This window comes from Ruditapes philippinarum, unplaced genomic scaffold (genome assembly GCF_026571515.1).
Source record: "Ruditapes philippinarum isolate M1 unplaced genomic scaffold, ASM2657151v2 ctg1465_1_1_1_1, whole genome shotgun sequence".
NCBI lineage: Eukaryota > Metazoa > Mollusca > Bivalvia > Venerida > Veneridae > Ruditapes > Ruditapes philippinarum.
Window position 1 is genome coordinate 365,296 of NW_026852415.1, and position 19,090 is coordinate 384,385.

Below are 19,090 nucleotides of genomic sequence, written 5' to 3' on the forward strand. Positions count from 1 at the left end.
ACATCTTATTTTTCACTCTAAATCTTCGTTGTTCAAAGAAATACTTTGCTTTTACAGTAGTACATGTATTTCCAACCCTTCTGGGTTTTTTTTGCCTGATTGCTTAACTCAGGACCTAATTGCCATTTTCGATTTTCTTGTGTCGTCAATGCAATCCCGTACTATTGCACATCCATAATTTGTCAGTCATTTGTAATTTTTGTTTTCCTTCATGTTGAAATCGTAATTGTGTATAATTATGTCAAACGACGATTCAGCTTCAGGAGTTAGGTTGAAATGTGTTTTAGGCCTTACCTTTCTACAGCTTCTTATCCATTAAAAGAAATTGACAATGCAAATGAGCTACAAGTAAAATGGTTTCCTGCGGGGAACGTTTTTAATGATATAGATATATTTCATTTAACTATTTTCAATGGGGGGGGGGGGGGGGGGGGGATAAAAAAACGTTTGTATCAGGAAATATGTTACAGAAGAAGGTCTTTGGAAACTGGTGACCGTTGATGACCGGAGAAGGTCGAACATAAAACAATTATTTCTTTTTTAAGAAAATAATTAAATAGGCCTACCATTTTATGAATAATTCCGAGCAAAAAATAAAAATAAAGTAAACACACAAGTATTTATTATGGCTGATGCCACTACGAATATTTTAATTTTGTAGATTTTCAGTATAAACAATTTATTGTTTGTAACATTTTGAGATACATATTAAAGAAACATTGATAATTTTCAAACACATCATTCAAGTTTTTCCACCTTAAACGGTAACTTAATTATAGAAAATTAAAAATATCACGTAATAGTTTTTTGTTCTTAATTAGGTGTCTTATAGTGTTGCTATTTGACCAATAATATTTGTATCCCAATATCATATAATAATATAAACACTGACGTTAAGTAATTTCTTTTATTTCAACTTATAAACAAATGTCAGAAAAATACATATAAAACGTAACATTTAACATGTTGTTTAGACAAGTTACATCTTAAAGTACGTACCAACCAACTTCTAACGTAACGAAAAAGCAAGCAAAGGCTGATTATCACGTATTCGTATTTAAGTTTAAAGGCCCATTATGCCTCAGAAAATCTTTGAATTTTATTGATTTTTTTGTGTCCTATTTATTGATTTTTGGTGGCCTATAATAGTTTCCAAAAAAGTTACTAACTCTTCGATTGCCTGAACTATCTTTTGATGATTTTTTAGCAATAAGTAAAGAAATATTGATTTAGTATTTTGTCTGGAAGTCAAAACACTTCTTTGTTTACATTTTGTTGTCTTTATGACACACAATTTTATAATAAGCACTTCTTGCTTTAGATAAGAAGCATGAAACATGCTCTAAAACCATTATCTAAACATTATGAAATTAATGTCGGCATTTTCTATAGAAATAAAAAAAATATTTGTTTCTGAGGCAAAATGTGCTTTTAAATGATTATTAATAAAATCATTGCATCACATATATTTTTCAAGCTTTATAAAATATAATAACCGTCATTGGTAGCAACACAAAAAATGACCCATAAAAACAACAACAATTAAGGATAACCATTCTTTAACAAAAACAAAGACAAATGCTGTTAATTTTTTTTATGTATGATTTTTCGATTTTCACCTTTCAGTATTATGTGATGTTTTTGATTATTTTTCAACCGTAATTTATAATTTTTATGCACTCAAAACATTATCTCAATTGCCACTTTATACACACAATTAAAAGCAACTCTATATTAACTTCTTTATGTTATCTGGCAAAGGACGATAGGTGCAATGTCCTTTTATGAATAGTTTCAACACTATAAACACAATTGCCATAAATATTCAATATTTTAATATAACATACTAACTTGATAAATTACTTAAAGGTCCATTAAGCCTCAGACATGCTATTATTTTTATTTCCTAAAAGCTTTTAATTTAAAATGATGTCCTATAATAGTTCCCAAAATGATACACATTGACTATATAAACATATTTTACTTCTTTTGAGTTTTAGCAATGAATATAGTTATAGTGTATGGAAGACAAAATACTACTTTGTTTACATTTTGCTACTTTTATGACAAAAAACAAAACAAAAGACTTTTAGCATTACTTTGCTCAGGTGACAGACATTTATTATTCTCTAAATTCATTTATACCTTTCTAGAGAAGGAAAAAGTATTCATTTCTGAGGCATAATGGTCGTTTAAGTAACCATATTTTTCTATTTAATATACATAAATTTGCATATATTGTGTTATACAAGTATCTTTAATATTTGGTAATCAGATTAAAAAAACAAAGGTCAATATGTCATGGTATTTTTTCTCGTCATGTTAAAGTGACATTATACCCATCCATTGGTAAATAGTCGGTGTCATAATTATGTTCAATTTTAGATTTTTCTATGAAAAAAAAAATCAGTAACGGAAATGTCTATTAATATCCTTTAGAATGTACCGGAAATGTGCAATTCTAAAACAATGTAGGGCAGTCTTTTTATAATTTAGATCGTTTATATATTGTATCATAAACATTTTTCTTTATCAAGTGTTGGTCAATCATCATTTTAATAGTCAATCTTTTGAAATATATTACAAATTCAACACAACTTGACAGTGAAAAAATGAGTATAATGTCACTTCAAACTTACACATAAATTTCATTAATAAATAAACACAATGCGTAGGACAATGTTTGGCAAAAGAAAATATCTGCACTGAAACAAAAAAATAAAATTTGTTCTTGCTGGCCCGCAGCACAATTTTGTGTAGTCATGTGACACTTATTAAAAAGTGTAAAAACAAGAACATAACAAATACAATGAACAAATATGAAGCACAACAAACATTGAAATGAAATTTTAGAATTTGACAGTTCAGTTGAAAAGAGACAAAGATTTGATCATTGCGAGCGAAGAGGAACATACATGTATATTAAAATGTTATTTTGTTATGTTATATGACATTGCTGATAAAGAGAGACAAAAGCCAAAATGTTATTTTTTTATCATGTTATTTGACATTCCGGACGAAGAGAGACAAAGATTAAAATGTAATTTTTGTCATAGCATCTCTTTTACGTGGAACGGTTGATTAATTAACAAAAACATTTACATTTGAAATTGCTTTTATCAGGGAGAAAAGATTTGCTAACATTGCAAAAGAAAACGAATATCATGTACAAGCAGCGTGCGAGCATAGTAGGATTTTATTGTCTGGGACAGGGTCTTGATACTGGTGGGCTATAAAAAAGGTCAATGTCGCATGGAACGGAAGCACCGGGTGTGATCCGGCCTAGCAAAGTTCATAGACCACAAGGTCACGGTTTTCTTTACAATACTCCTTTTATCTTATTACTTTCTATATTGACTCTATTTATTTGACAGACAATTAATGAAATAATACAATTCAGGTAATTTCGTAACAATTTTGCATTGCACACATATGCAGTGTTTTTGTTCCTGCCCAGTCACTTAAATCCAGAAATACAAAAATTGTACTAGATTATACACAAAAAACCATCCAATATAGTTGAATTAACTAGATGGCGCGTAGAATATATGACAAAAATATCTGATAATGCATTACATATAATAAAACGATAAGTCACCACTAAAAATACAAACAAATCCCATAAAAAACATGTAATGAATATAGAAATATCACAGTCAAAGATATAACAGTCTATGTTGGTCAAACATATACACCAGAAAGACCCATTTGTAATGAAGTATTCAAACAATATGTACATGACTTTTTTTAAACATTTACTCTAGCAGATATTTATACTAGTATTAGTTCAACAGAAGGCAAAACATGCCTTTGTTTATTGCTTTGTTGGTTTAGACAATGATATACATGTGCATACATGTGAATTTTAACAGTTCATTCAGGCCTATATCTTTTTTAGTCTTTAACATTTAACCTGCTAAATTTCTTAAATGGACTGGTACAGCTTCCATTTCTGGACCTGTCCATTATCATTTATCATTATATGTATAGATGAAATTTTGTTACCGTCTGACCAGGCTCTAAACTGGTGGCAAAGGCTTACAGTTCCGAATCCAGCAGTTTAAAAGTTAAAAGAAAAAAAAACAATGCTGCTTTTGCATTGGCTAAAAGAATTAAAGCACCGTAATCCGGTATCCCACATCATGATTAAAGCTGTTAAAACCGTTTATTAATATCTCCAGAACACGAATACTCCGTGCAAGGTATAAAAGAAACAACAATTTCTATTATAACTAAATATGTTCGCATAATTATGCTCTTGATTAGGGTGGAACGGTTAATATTGTCAAAGAGTTTTTGAAAGTACAACATGTATAAATTATGTAAAAAATGACATGGTTTATAAGAATGAGTTTGACTTTGAAATACTAATTAATGATTATGTAATTAAAATCTGTTATTTTCCCGGGTTTGTCTTGTTTTTCCTATCTTCAAGAAGTGTTAGTATTCCAAAGCCGAGCAATGCAAGCTGAAAGTGAATAAAAAGATAATGCATAAATGTAAATAATGATCAAAATAAATCTAAACTATATAATAATAATAATAATAATAATAATAATAGTAATAATAATAATAATAATGATAATAATGATAATAATGATAATAATGATAATAATAATAATAACAATAATAACAATAAAAGATCTTATAATAATAATAAAACTATGGTAGGAAAATCTACGGATGTATTCTATGCTACTGTTATATTTAATTTTGCTACAATTTCACTCAAATCTGAAAAATATAGAGACAATATCAATGCCATTGTAAGAAATCTACGCACTAATTTTATGCCAATAAAATATTTCATTTTGCTACAATTTCATTCAAAATTTAATTCAGTGAGAACAAATTGCTGTTAAAAAGTAAAGATAGCAAAGGTTGCATCCCAAAGTCGCTATTATACCAATGTAGTAAAAAACTCAATGTTTATTATGTCATTGCAAATTCTAATCAAATTATACTCTTAAGTGGTCAAGATGAATCTACATGTAAAAGATAACTTTATAAAACATATTGTTTGAAAATTGAACAGTTCTATTTCTCAGAAGATAGAGACATGAGGAAATGAAAAAAAAAATAACAAATGAAACATATATGTATTAGGGTCACTACATAAAGACAATCAATTCTATATTTTAAAAAACTTAAGTTCTACAGAAACGGGAAAGGTGTAAACCACTAAACAATTGCATGGTAAACAAAGAGAGTGTGGGGACTGAATTATAAAATAACTAATGTACCTAAATATCAGATAACTGAATATGAAATAAAATAAAAACAACTAATATAATTCTCTGATTTAAAATCAAGTACTCTTGTAGAAAAGTACATACTCGAATTTGAGATTTTTTTCTTTTGTCTTGTTGAAATATTTAAACATTGCTAGATATACTATGCTCTTCTTTAAGTAAAATATTTTTATTGCAGAAATTTATTAAAATCTATAAAATTCATAATGAATATATTTTTTATTAAAAAAAGAACGTACAAATTATGTATGAGAAATCTGCGTTCCGTAATTTGGGTCAAGTAAAGCTTGACTGCCAGTTTTTTCACGACACTATATATTCATAGTGTGTCCACTTAATAGTGTGTAGGATTTAAAACGTTTCTACTTCAGGGGAAGACAAAACGTGTTTATTCTATATTTACTAAAATGCTGTGTAGCAATTATCAAAATTTTCAAAATTCATTTACAAAAAGTTCTTAAGACTTCACGCTGTCAGAGACAAAACTTAAAATCTATTGTTTTGCTAATGATTAACTAACTAACTAACAATTGTCGGCCTTTATAAATGTTGACATTTAAAGGACATTTTCATTTTACTTACGTGAAACATTCATCAGAGCTTAATATATATATATATAATATATATATATATATATATATATATATATATAATATATATATATATATATATATATATATATATTATATATATATATATATATATATATATATATATATATATATATATAACTTTACGGTGGAACATTTAATGATTAGACACTAAAAACGGTTAAACTTGAGTTGCAAGGTTCAGCAATTAGAAATATAGAGACTCTTAATTAGGGATTTGATTAATATTGATCAACCAATGCTTTGAAATGATATTACAGTCACTTAGGGAGATGAAATTGACATAAATAATATAATATAAATACGCCAGATATTCTACATAGTCACTGACAACATAATTATCATTAACAGAATATTGTAATAAAAATACAGTAAAACTGTTATGCTCGAAATCCCCAAGTACCAGAATATTGAACGTTGCGATTATATTACGGTGAAAACATACTTTTAAAAATCCTTATTGCCCGTCTTGTTCTTCTTCATACTACACAAAATAACTATTCCAAACAAAATCAGTAGCAGCTGGAATGAAAAATAATTATTCGTTCAATAAGATGTCTTTTATATATTTATTCATGCGTTTGTTTACTACAAAAGCGTACATGCTTTGTGAAGCACAAACCAGAGTGGATATTTCGTGAAGCACAAAACGCAATGTATATGTCGTGAAGCACAAAACCAACTTGATGTTTTGCAAAACTAAAACACTAAAACATGCTACGTTTATTATCATGCGAAAAAAAGCATATTATATTTGCTTTCAATACACCGATGTCAAAGCGCGATACACATCATGCTAAAACTACATGCGTAAAAGCCACACTGAATTCCAACAAGTATCAAGCATTTTGAGTACCATGACCTCATATTATGGCCACAATCTTACAAGATGAAATGAACAAAGTTGACGAAATGAATACAAATATAGTCCAAAGACAAGACACATGCACGTTACAAGATGTAATATACGTGGTTAGAAGCAATACTTTTGCCAACGTTTATGACTTAAAAAACCCCAAAAAATTGGAACTTTTATAACCAAGAAATTTAAAAATTTTGTTAAATGTAAAATGTTATAAAACAAAAAACCTTTTTAACATTAATTTAAAAATGAAAAAAAAAAGAATTTTTAAAACAAGCCCTTAATAAAATGTTCAAATTTTTGTATTCTAAAGAAAGATTTACATATGGTATCAAAGGTGCAAGCAAAATGTTAAATGGAGGTGCATCTGAAAACTAATCACAACGTGCAGAAACAGAAAAAGTCTAGGTAAAGGAGCACGCAAAGCAGCTGAATACTGCAATAATAAATATAATCCATCTGCATGTATGATATTAAACGATGCATTGATAAATGTGACCGTAACATGACAATATTAGGTAAAATCAGATTTTGTTAAGAAAATCGATTTAATCTGTTTATAACAAGAACATCTGACAAAATAAAATATGTATGATAAAATCAAGTTTACAGACAATCAATTTCAAATTTACTGTTACCAAAAATGCAGATGGGGTTTAAGGTTTTTTTTTCAGAATTGTTAGTTGTTATTTGTAAATGGATACACGTTTTAGTTTAGTGCACTAAAACATTAGGTAGTGCACTATAAAATACAAGGTATACAAAAAGTGAAAAATATTAACAATGAAAACTAACATCAAACATTTTCTTTAATAAATACTCAATAGAATAATTTTAAAACTGATATTTGTTTAATCCACTTTATACTAACTGTCCGTAAAACTCTAACTGAAATAACTTCTTATCAGAACAAACTCTAACTAAATTAACTTCTTATCAGAACAAAACATTTTATTTATATCAATGTAAATGCTTTAGACTTTAGACTTACCTGGAATACCGCTACCCCAACAAGAGAGCCAACCATTATTGCTGTGTTTCCAAGTGTGTCTTCCCAAATTTTATCATAGCAGCCCTGTAAAATCATTAATATTTTATCACAAGAAATCTTATATTTTATGTTGATAGCAAATTTATAAGTGGTATATTGTAAAACTATTGTTTGACACTACATTTGTCCTATCAAGAAAGTAAAAAGGTCCATATATTATTTAGATGGCTACATTGGTAAGGATGAGAGGATGAGGGTGATGTTGACATTGGTTCTGCGATTGTAAAGTCCTCCACGTGACTTAAAGCAAAAACGATATTTATGCTTGTGAACATCCCTTACTATTGAGAAATCCGACGATTTTGTATAAAAACAATAATAGAACAAAACAAGTATGTAAGCCCTTAATCTACTGAAGACAAAATGCTATCAGCCCTTGCCACAAGTTTGTTTGTTTGTTTGGGCTTTACGTCGCACCAATTAAGAATAGGTCTTATGGCGACTTTTCGGCTTTACTGGTGGAGGAACACCTCAGGTGCCATTGTGTGCATTATTTAAGGCACAATCGGGCACCTTTGCCACAAGTATAGAGCCAAGGTCTAATATACATCCGTCGCGTTTGACCAGGCTATTTAATGTAGGTATCTTAGGATTAGTATTTTGATATTAAAATCCCTTCAAATATTCAGTTCCAAATTAAAAGCAGGAAAAATGCGTTAGGGTTCACCAAAAACCACACATATTCAAACAAGATGGAGTGCATGTCGTAACATTACATGTTGAATGTTAAAGAACTTTGAAAATAATGTACTGACAGACTCGCAAAGTCACAAAGAGCCTTTTATCATTAGAAAACAAGTTTGTCTTTAACATTATCAGATGAGCGTCAATTTTGTAGGCAGCTGGTAGTTGGTAGTTAGATATTCAGATAAACAACTACCTGTGAGCTGGTAGTCGGTAATTCGTGATTCCCAACTATTAAGAAGCTAGTTGCAGGTAATTCGATCCAATAACATTAGAATGCAATGTTCGAAAATCATATACTTTTTAGGAACACAGAATAAAGGAGGTATTATTATGAAAACTGGAACATACCGTCTCTAAATAGTTATTTGCTGTTGTAGCAGTGGAATCTGCGCATGAAAAGTCTGTAGAAGATGGTAAAGTTTTACAACAAGCCAACGGTGTCTTTAACGTGTAAGATGTGTAAACAGATATCCAGTTACTGGCTCCAGTGAAATCAGCATAACTGTCAACACCACAGCATTTTACCTGTTGTATAAATTATCCTTGTTAAGCCGACAGTATCATTGTAAAACAAAAAGAACTAAATCTGATTAAAATCAGCTGTTAATTAACGCTACGCATTAAGAAATAACTTAAGCAGGTCGGAACTTTAGTCAGATTGTAATGGACTCAACCTATTTCCGTGAAAGAATCAGTGGCCTTTTTTCCTTGAGCAAGAACCTTGACACTCATTGCTCAGTACTGGTTGGTTCCAGGATGTAAGCTATTAGCTTCCTACACAATCGAACTAAAATAAAGTATGTATAAACCAAAAGACATTGTATAAAACGATGTGCTTTTGAAGTTCTAACATATATTTAACAAGTTATATGTAAATTTGTGTCATTGTCATACCAAACTAAAAGAATTTTTTTCATAAAGTGGTGCTTCACCAAACAATGTGTATGTAATCTTATTAGTTAAATGCGATTCTTTATTTCTTAAAGTGTATACATGTATATATATCTGATGAAATATTTCATAAAAATTTAAAAATTACGCGTCACGCAACAATAACTAATCAATATATTTCTGCACGCTGTACCATTGCAGTTATCTACCATAAGCGAAATTTCGTAATCAATTTTTATTGTCTTTTTTTTTCTTGATGGTAAATCTTTTGTTTTTCGTTAAATATGAATATATTTACAACATGGTAACATTCTTATATATTTATCATATCTCGTGAAAATATATTCAATATTTCACTCAAAAAAACCCTCTTAATAACCAATTACAAGATCAGCTGCCCTACAATCAACTATATTAATAAAAAAATCACAAAATCACGAAAATGTCACAGTAAATGCAAAAAGTCAAAGCAAACAATAATTTATATCATTTTCACACCAGCAGCAGTGAAAGCTATTATGAAATGTATTGATAAGTGAAATAAACCCGAATGAGACGCTGGTAATTCTATTATTGCCTGATAACATTTATAAATTTGGTCTCCTAGGTGTCGTATGGCATAAAAGTGTGTCTGGTATTATAGTATTCTTATCCAGTAGCATTCATAAAACTCGTTTCCTCTTATAAAACGCTGATAAACATTTCGCAGACGACAGGAAAAAGTTGCCGTTGAACTTTATTATATAAATGTTGAAATTGTAAGAATAATAATATCTCTTATGTGTTGCAGTTCGGATCGGTAAATCTGTCCTGAGGGTACCTGCTCATGGACAGCGGTACGACGAAAACAGTATAACGGTCTACGCATGAACGGACACTAATTATGTTTTCATCGGATACCGCTAAAATTTAGTTTTTAGTAAATTTTGCTTGAAATGTCGTTTTTGAAACGTTAAACTTTAATTATATGTATTATATTCAAGTAAACTATGGTGCATAATATAAGGACAGTGGACGTAATAGCGTTATAGTAATCTCCAAGTCAACTCCAAACATTGAACGGACCTCAGCCTTCGACTTCGATTCGTTTAATGTTTGCGTCATTATATAATGGTATGAGGCCATCGGTGCTGTGTAATATTTCTTAAAAATTGCACACAAAGGCTCTATCTGTTTATTAAGGAAATAGTGATGAGCATGTTAGAATAATACATATTATAACAACACGTTTCAGCGCTTGTCTGATAAAATTTTGTAATATCTGGTATTTTGTAAAGCTATAAGGTCAAATAAACTAACGTAGTACAAATGTTGAATCTACATATCATGTGTAATCATTGACAAGGAACAAGTAAACGGCCGGCTAGAAATCGGACGCGATTTGACACGCGTGCTCGAATTCGGATGTGACATTACACGTGTCGTAGTCTTCAATTGTTGTGCCATTTAGATAATGCATTGGGTGAATTCTTTGAATATTTCTTGTATAGGCTTTAATAACTTTCAACAAGACTGGAAATGTTGTGAGACTTGTGTCTAGTAGGCTTTTGTTAATCGTTGATTCATTTACTTTGAGGATCATTAAAATTGAAAAAAAGAAACATACCTTTTGCATAACGACGTTCCAACCGATTGATACAATGTCGGTCCCGTTTAAACCAGCATAATCTGATTGTATACCGTCTTTAAGTTTCTTCTTTGCCGGATCATGGAACTGTTTAATACAATATAATATAATGATTTATCTAAAGTAAATCTAGCTTTGGTTCGGGTGATACGACATTTCTACGGTGCTTTTGTTCATAAGAAATGCATTTTGCGTGCTATTGAACTGAACAAAACAGATCTTGTAAATTTATACAATAATGTTACTAAAATGTGTGACTAAAATGACACACTTATGAAAATCAAGAAGCATTGGAAACTTCAATTATTTAAGTATTATTGTCTTTAATACCATACTATACTGTATTTACAGGTACATTATGCCTCAGAAATCCATAATTTTTAAATTCATTAAAAATGCCAAACACGTGTTTAACCATTATTTTGACTGTGACAAAATACCAAAGATTAAAAACTTAAATTATAGCATTTCTAAGGCATAATTGGCCTTTAAAGTCAATTATAAAACTGACTTGACTACTTTTGCTAACGTCAGTTATTCTTAGAAAGGAATTAATACGTACCGTGTCTGGGGATCCATACAGAATGCCAATTATAATTATCTGTCCAATTAGTAATACTATACATATTATCACATACTGAAATAGGAAAAAAAACATAACAAAATATAAATAATTAGTTCCATGAGAACAGTAACGGATTTTCTGTTCACAGGTTTAAATTGATGTTTACAGACATAATAATTATATAATATTGAAAGTAACTAAAGTATTAATTTCCAAACAAAACCACAAAAAGCAAATAGAAAAGAAATGGTGAATATCTGTTTGGTTTTTTTGTAATGTAAATATCCTACAAACTTTGTTATAATTTTATAAACACTGACCCCGATGAGCATGAACTTGATTTTGCAGCATCCACCACAACATCCTAACACGCTGATAATTATCAAAAACAAGCCAAAGAAAATCAGTGCAAGGGCGACTCCAAACAACAAATCGCTGATATCGAAATTTGAAAGGTCCACTGTGCCAAACCCAGAACTTCCGGCCGAACTCTCTAACGACTCCTTGACCCCATCGACGTAGTCATTCAGGATGGCCGTTCCGAATCGAACGAACATGCCCAGTGCAAAAAACACCAAGCCGATAATCTATGTGATATTAGAAAACAAGAGCAAAATTTTATCCTTTGAATTATTGATAAGAAATAACTTATTTTGAGTACGAATACAGGAATACGTATGGTAACTGGCGTTAACTGTTTAGAAAAATATACATCAAATCGCCCCATTAAAGCAAAAAGGTACCAAGTGACATTTTCATGTTTTCGAGAAAATCGCGTTTAAAGATTTGAAGTTCAATATCAAATCAAGTTTTTACAGCATGGCAAAGAAACTTCACATATATTTAGATAATGTTTGAATGTACATGCTCAAAAAGTTGGAAAGCTTATATATTACTAATTAGTGATAATTAATCAATTAAACGCAATGGTTCCTTTTTGCACTAATAAATATTTGACCGACAAATGCAAGAAGGTACCATATGATCGCTTGGCCCCTTTTTGCATTGTATGATTTTAAACATTTGCTGTCGAATACATCAATAAAAGGTACCATATGGCAGTTGGCACCTTTTTGTCCTAACAATATTAACATAAAGCATCATTTAGTTACAGTTTTATTCTACAATGATGCAAATAAAAATATGAAATTATTGTGTTTTCAGTAAATGTCTGATACAACTATCACATTGCATGTTTTGAAAGTCTTCCTATGTGATCAATCTCAATACCTATGTCAAAATCTCTTACATTGTAAGAGTCAAAATCAGAATCATTCTCATCCGATTCCATCGTGACATAACCCTTTTCATTCCTGTATGTTTGTTAAGTGGCATTATAATTATGGAACTCTTTAGGGATAATTTTCTTTGCACACAAAGTAATCAAGTTATTTTTCTTTTGAATAGAAACTGGCGGTTTGGTATCATAACTTCATATCTTGTTCACCATTTGTCCACTGATACTTTCTTTCTGTCTAGATTCTGTATTTTGAACTTCTATTTCCATAAAAGCTTCTGCATTGAAGCTGTTATTTACAAAAACTGACTTTGGGCTTTCCTTTGGTACCTGCATCCATTTCACCTGTCGCCAGTTTACTCTTTGTCTGTCAATGGATGTTTTGAGTCTCGGACACTGTTTTTTTTAATGAAGTATTTGAAATCAAAAACATGGTTATATTTCATTGTCACATCAATGTTTGGCTGTGATTTTCTGAGAACACAACTGAATGATACATAATTATACAGAAATTGTTTTCTTTGCCCCTTCAAGAGTCAAGTTGTCACTCCGTCTGTGTGTGACCCGATACAAGAAATTTGTGATGATCAATCTTAAATTTGGAACTTGTGATAATATAAAAGAAGAGACGCAGCTACGAATTAATTTCTGTTTTGTCCCCCGTATGTATCTGAAAAATAATGACTTATTTGACATTACCACTCAGGCAAGTAAAAAAGGGCTTTTATTAAGCAGGAAGCTATTTCACATGCCTCTCTTTGCAGTTTGTTTTATCCCATACATGACATACAACATTTTTGTCTCATAAGGAATATACTGTCAAGTTGTGTAGCAAAAGTTTTCTTGAATAGTAAAGCTTACTCACTAATGAGCAAGGGGTTGTTACAACAGCCTTGAGATCAAAACATGCAACATAAACGCATGTTTCACCTTTTGCTCCAACTTTATTTTTAACCTTTACTTCTTGTGAATTTTCTTTCTGTTTTTGATGTTCAATATATTGTTTCTTGATCGTGCCATCTAGTGTGCCTACTGCCTTCCTATACGTATGTTGCTTAACAGGTTTCATTTCCTTCGTTTCACATTCAATAGTTTACAGTTTCCACATCTTTTTAATGTTTAAGTCATAGTCATGAGATAGGTATTCAGTTATTTTCAGTTTTTTTTCTTGTAGAACGAGATTTCATTTTAGGAAATTACTCTTTATGCTGTTTCACCAATTTAACTATATCATAATCTAGTTTATTTGCAGATGTATGCTTCCCTGTCATGCTTCTCTTTCCATATAACCCATGTAACTTGTTGACACGAGTATAGTCAATTACTTTTCTTTTAACGTCCACGTTTTTGTGAAGAAGTCATTTATACAATATCATTATCTTCACACTGTCATCATTCCTCAATTTAAAACAGAAACAATAATTTGGGATATATTGTTATATTTGATGTCCTTATCAACATCTAAATTGTGTATTCATTAAAAAGCTAAAAGGTACCAAGCAAACAATTTAATATATAAAATAATCTTAAGGGTTGTAAATTCTTTGTGTGCAGAAAGGGACCATATGGCACATGGTTCCTTTTTGCATTAAAATAAGTGCTCAAAACTTATATAGTCATTCAATGCAAAAAGGTACTATGTGACACTTGGTACCTTTTTGCTCAAACTGGTATACATATGGTACCTTTTTGCATTACTAAATGGGAAAATATTGACATTGTACCTTTTTACATAACCTTATATGTCTGTAAATAAACATGATACTACAGAGATATTTCTACAGATTAAAGATAACATTAAAACATAATGGAAAATGGTAAAAAGTCATTTTTGGCCAAAATGTCGCTTGGTACCTTTTTGCTTTAATGGGGCGAAATATTACTATCAAATTCGGTCAAATCCGTTTTTGCTAGCTACATGTATATAAGTTATAATTATTGACCAAGGCGCTTTAAAACATTAAAAAATATACTCACCAGAAAAAATATATTAACAACGACCAGAAATACTCTGCCGAGCGTCGAAATAAATCCCATCTTGTCTATAATCCGTTAGTTTTACAAATAAAATTTATTCACTATATTATATTAATGTTATCGTAGCACTTCCGCCTTATGTTGACCAATCGGAATCCTCTTTCAATTCATCTGTAACGAAATGTAAAAAAAATATAATGTTTTGGTTACATAGGTTGTTCAATGACATGAAATGAATTTATTTAACTTTTCATGATTAGTAAGAAATCTACCGTTATTGAATAGAAGGTGTGGATTTGAATAATTTAAAAATGGCACGCCGCTGTGATTTTTGAACAGAATTCTTGGAATAAAGAATTGACATTTTGAAAAGAATCCATTAAATGGTGTTTGCAGATTTCAGAAAATTGAACTGAATGTTTGCGCAACTACACATTATTTTCTCAAAGGTTTGTCCTAGGATGCCGGTACACAATAATTTCGTACAGTTTTGATTTGGTAAATCAACATAAGATGTCGGTACACAACAATTTTGTACAAAATTTATTTGTTAAATCAACATAAGATTCCGGTACATAATAATTTCGTACAGACATGATTTGGTACATCAACATAAGATGCCGGTACATAATAACTTCGTACAGATTTGATTTGGTAAATACATAAGTCGCCGGTACACAATAATTTTGTACAGTTTTGATTTTGTAAATCAACCTGCGATGCAAGTGCACAATAATTTTGTACAGATTTGATTTTGTAAATCAACATAAGACGCCGTTACACAATAATTTTGTACAGTTTTGATTTTGTAACTCAACATACGATGCAAGTACACAATAATTTTGTACAGATTTGATTTGGTAAATCAACATACGATGCAAGTACACAATAATTTTGTACAGATTTGATTTGGTAAATCAACATACAATGCCGGCACACAATAATTTCGTACAGTTTTGATTTGGTACATCAACATAAGATGTCGGTACACAATAATTTCGTACACTTTTGATTCGGTAAATCAACATACAATGCCGGTACACAATAATTTCGTACAGTTCTGATTTGGTACATCAACATAAGATGTCGGTACACAATAATTTCGTACACTTTTGATTCGGTAAATCAACATACAATGCCGGTACACAATAATTTCGTACAGTTTTGATTTGGTAAATCAACATAAGATGTCGGTACACAATAATTTCGTACACTTTTGAATCGGTAAATCAACATACGATGCCGGCACACACCCTCCTCCCAGATTTTTACACGCATATATTCAAAACTCAATAAAAAATCAGAAAATAACACTCAGAAACAAAATAAAAGCATAGTAACGAAAACGCATACACGCTCATTTAGTTCTTGAGTCCGCTAAACTAGACTCAAACAAATACATATTCTACAACTACAGGCAATGCCAAATAATGAACGAAATCTAATAACGTTTTTCTATTAAATCATTCATATTTCATCCCAAAACTTAGCATAGATTTTTTTGTTGAAAAAAAGCTTTTAAAGCGAGCCTAATGATTCGATACCTGAAAAGAAACATCTAAATAATTTTACATTAAATTAAGAAACTTGTTTGACAAAACCAAGCACTTCATGCTATACAACTTACAAGCAAATTCCCATGTAAATATCATCCAATTTTCCGGACAGATTATTATTTTTATAAAAATACGTAAAACAAGCTAGTACTGATTAAACAAATTAAACAAACCCACTGCAAAGTTTTGAAGTTATTCAATTCAGGTGTCTCTACAAGTTCAAACAAATAATCCGAGGCGGCAAAACCAATAACAAAACGTACAAATGTATGCATTTTCTGACATGTATAATTTGCATTTCGTGACAAATGCAGAGAAACAAAACTCAACGATCTGAAATGCCGCAGAAATTGTATAATTAAATCTAAACCTAAAACAATTTTACGAAATTTCATGAAATTCAATCCGCCCATATTAGACGGCGCTATAAAAAAATCTCGCACGTTTTTGGCGCGTCTTAAAATCACTTGTCAACTGTAAAGTTTTGGTCCGCTTCGGATCATATGCCAAAATCACCCCGCACGTTTTTCAGTAGCTTACGATGTTTTTACCCTTTCAAATTGTATACCTTTTAACCAAAGAGCAAAGAATATGGGAGTAAATCCTACTTAAATTTTAAAAATCTAATTACCTCATCCGTGTGTTTATTACAGATATTTCTATAAATATGCCAACACTTTTTTAACATTGTAAAGTGCCGCCTCCGTGGTCGAGGGGTTAGAGTCGATGACTTCTAATTCAGGTACCTCTCTGGCGTGGGTTCGATCCCCGGGAGATGCTTTGGTAGTTTAGCGCGGAGGAAGGTAGTCTAGTACTGGTGTAACTCTCCAGGAACGATGGTTAGGAAACTACCCGCCTATATGACTGAAATACTGTTGGAAAAAGGCGTAAAATTAAACAAACAAACAAACAAATAACATTGTAAAATACGCTCTCTAAAATCTAAACGCAATACATGTATACAGTAAAGTTACAATGACTATGCACTTTATAAGTAGCTGTGCAATTTGCACAACCAGATTAATTCTGATTTATCTTCAAAGAATCTAATATATGCCTACTGATATTATCTCATTTGGATATTTTTCCTCTCTCTTTATTGTATAGTGCAATTGGGCTTCAATAATCTGTTATTTTAAATATTGACATCATATAACCGCCAGAAATAAACAACGCTTTATTGTTATTGATCTTTTATTGTATTTATTTGAGCTGAAATTTGTCAGTGTTTGAAATATAATCGTAGAAACGAACCAGGAAGTTAAACAATTAATTACAAGCAGGGGGTAATCACAATAGAAATTAACTGACAATAAGAGGTAATCACAATAGTTTTATAATGAAATGCGATCCACCCAATTGTGTGTAGGTACCGTGGTACTGCATAATTCATTAGACAAATAATAGAAAGAGCACCGAAACACGAGGTTATCTGATTTGTACGAGGGGGCGTAGCCCCCCGAGTATTAATCAGATTACCGAGTGTTTTGGTGTTCTTTCTCTTTTGTATCATAGTCAAACATAAAAACACGTTCCCTGTTGTTACAATATGAAACCCCGGCAAAAATGAACCAATTAACGAGCATCTAAATATGACATTTCTGTCGATTTCACTTTCACTGCCGTCACAATATGTAAACCCCAGCAAAAATGAGCCAATCAATGGGCATGCTCTGGAGTGCGGGTAACTAATACACGCACTCCAGTTAACCAAGGGGCAGGACGTGAAGTGGTTGCACACTTGGTTCAAGCGAACGAATTGGTTGCAAACTTGACAAAATGACGAAAACGGCGTGATTTTTTGAAACGGGTGAACGCATTTTTGCCAGGCAAGTGGGTTTGTTTGTTATTTTGAAGTTCATTAGTATGTCTATTCCATAATGCAATATATATGCCACACTCGGTTAAAGGTTTCAGCATCCTAGATTCTGTTTTGACGAAGTTATTGAAGATATAAACTGATCATGTAGATATTTTGAAAATTTACATGTGACTGTTCTGGTCGCCTTTTTTCCTAATTTATTAGAATTTGTAAGTTTTGAACTACATTTAACAATAACAAAATATGTTTCTGTCAATGCTGTACAAATGTTTTAGTTCGCAAGTCCGAAGATAACGTTCAATACACAAAAATATCTTGTTCAAGCACATTTTGGTTGCAGACTTATACTTCAAGCATTTTTGGTTGCAAACTTATTCTTACTCTATTGAAATCCATAGTAAAACTTTGCAAAAGGAGTGTAGAAGGTTATATCTATTAACCTTTTTTCAATGGCAATTATTGACATTCATGTTCTGTTACTTCTTTTTGTTATAAATGTTATTTATACTTTCTTCTTTTACAACAATTATGCACTTTTTGTTTCAAATTACATGGTTCTCAGTTCAATACTATAATCATCAGTAAAAGCCTGCAAACAAAATAATATTATATAGAAAAATATTTATGGATACTTCAATTCTAAAGTATGTCATCATATGTAAAATGCAAATGAAAACTACATACAAAACAAACGTATGTGAGAATACTGTTGTATTTAAGTGAATTATTTTCATCATAAACATAAGGTAAGGACATGTGCACACATAGGATGTTATTCGGCAAAATTTCCAAAGTTTATCAAAACCACAAGAAATTTTAATTTGCTTGTTTCGTATGTAAAGATCAGCAGTTGCTTTAGACATATAGTATGTAAATGTACTTAAAATATTTTTACAAACCAAAAGTTAAAATGACGTATAAGTATGTTTGTTTACAATATTTCGGATTTGAT

General features: G+C 30.8%; 1 protein-coding gene across 5 annotated transcripts in view; it reads right to left on the minus strand.

The window, feature by feature from the left end:
* Positions 1-888: 888 nt before the first annotated feature.
* The window catches only part of LOC132759875 (tetraspanin-16-like), a 34,663-nt gene continuing 16,461 nt past the window's right edge, over positions 889-19,090 (minus strand). For 3 of the 5 annotated variants that reach the window (XM_060751745.1, XM_060751751.1, XM_060751765.1), the window contains exons 2-9: positions 14,761-14,931; positions 11,867-12,133; positions 11,544-11,618; positions 10,961-11,068; positions 8,812-8,988; positions 7,717-7,800; positions 6,309-6,385; positions 889-4,468 (exon numbers count right to left, since the gene is read on the minus strand). In XM_060751745.1, the coding sequence (XP_060607728.1) occupies positions 6,311-6,385; positions 7,717-7,800; positions 8,812-8,988; positions 10,961-11,068; positions 11,544-11,618; positions 11,867-12,133; positions 14,761-14,820 (846 nt within the window). In that variant the 5' untranslated portion in view covers positions 14,821-14,931 and the 3' untranslated portion in view covers positions 889-4,468; positions 6,309-6,310. Of the gene's footprint in view, positions 4,469-6,308; positions 6,386-7,716; positions 7,801-8,811; positions 8,989-10,960; positions 11,069-11,543; positions 11,619-11,866; positions 12,134-14,760; positions 14,932-16,387; positions 16,535-16,947; positions 16,972-19,090 lie in introns of those variants that run through there. The other 2 variants (XM_060751773.1, XM_060751758.1) reach the window with 2 other exon arrangements.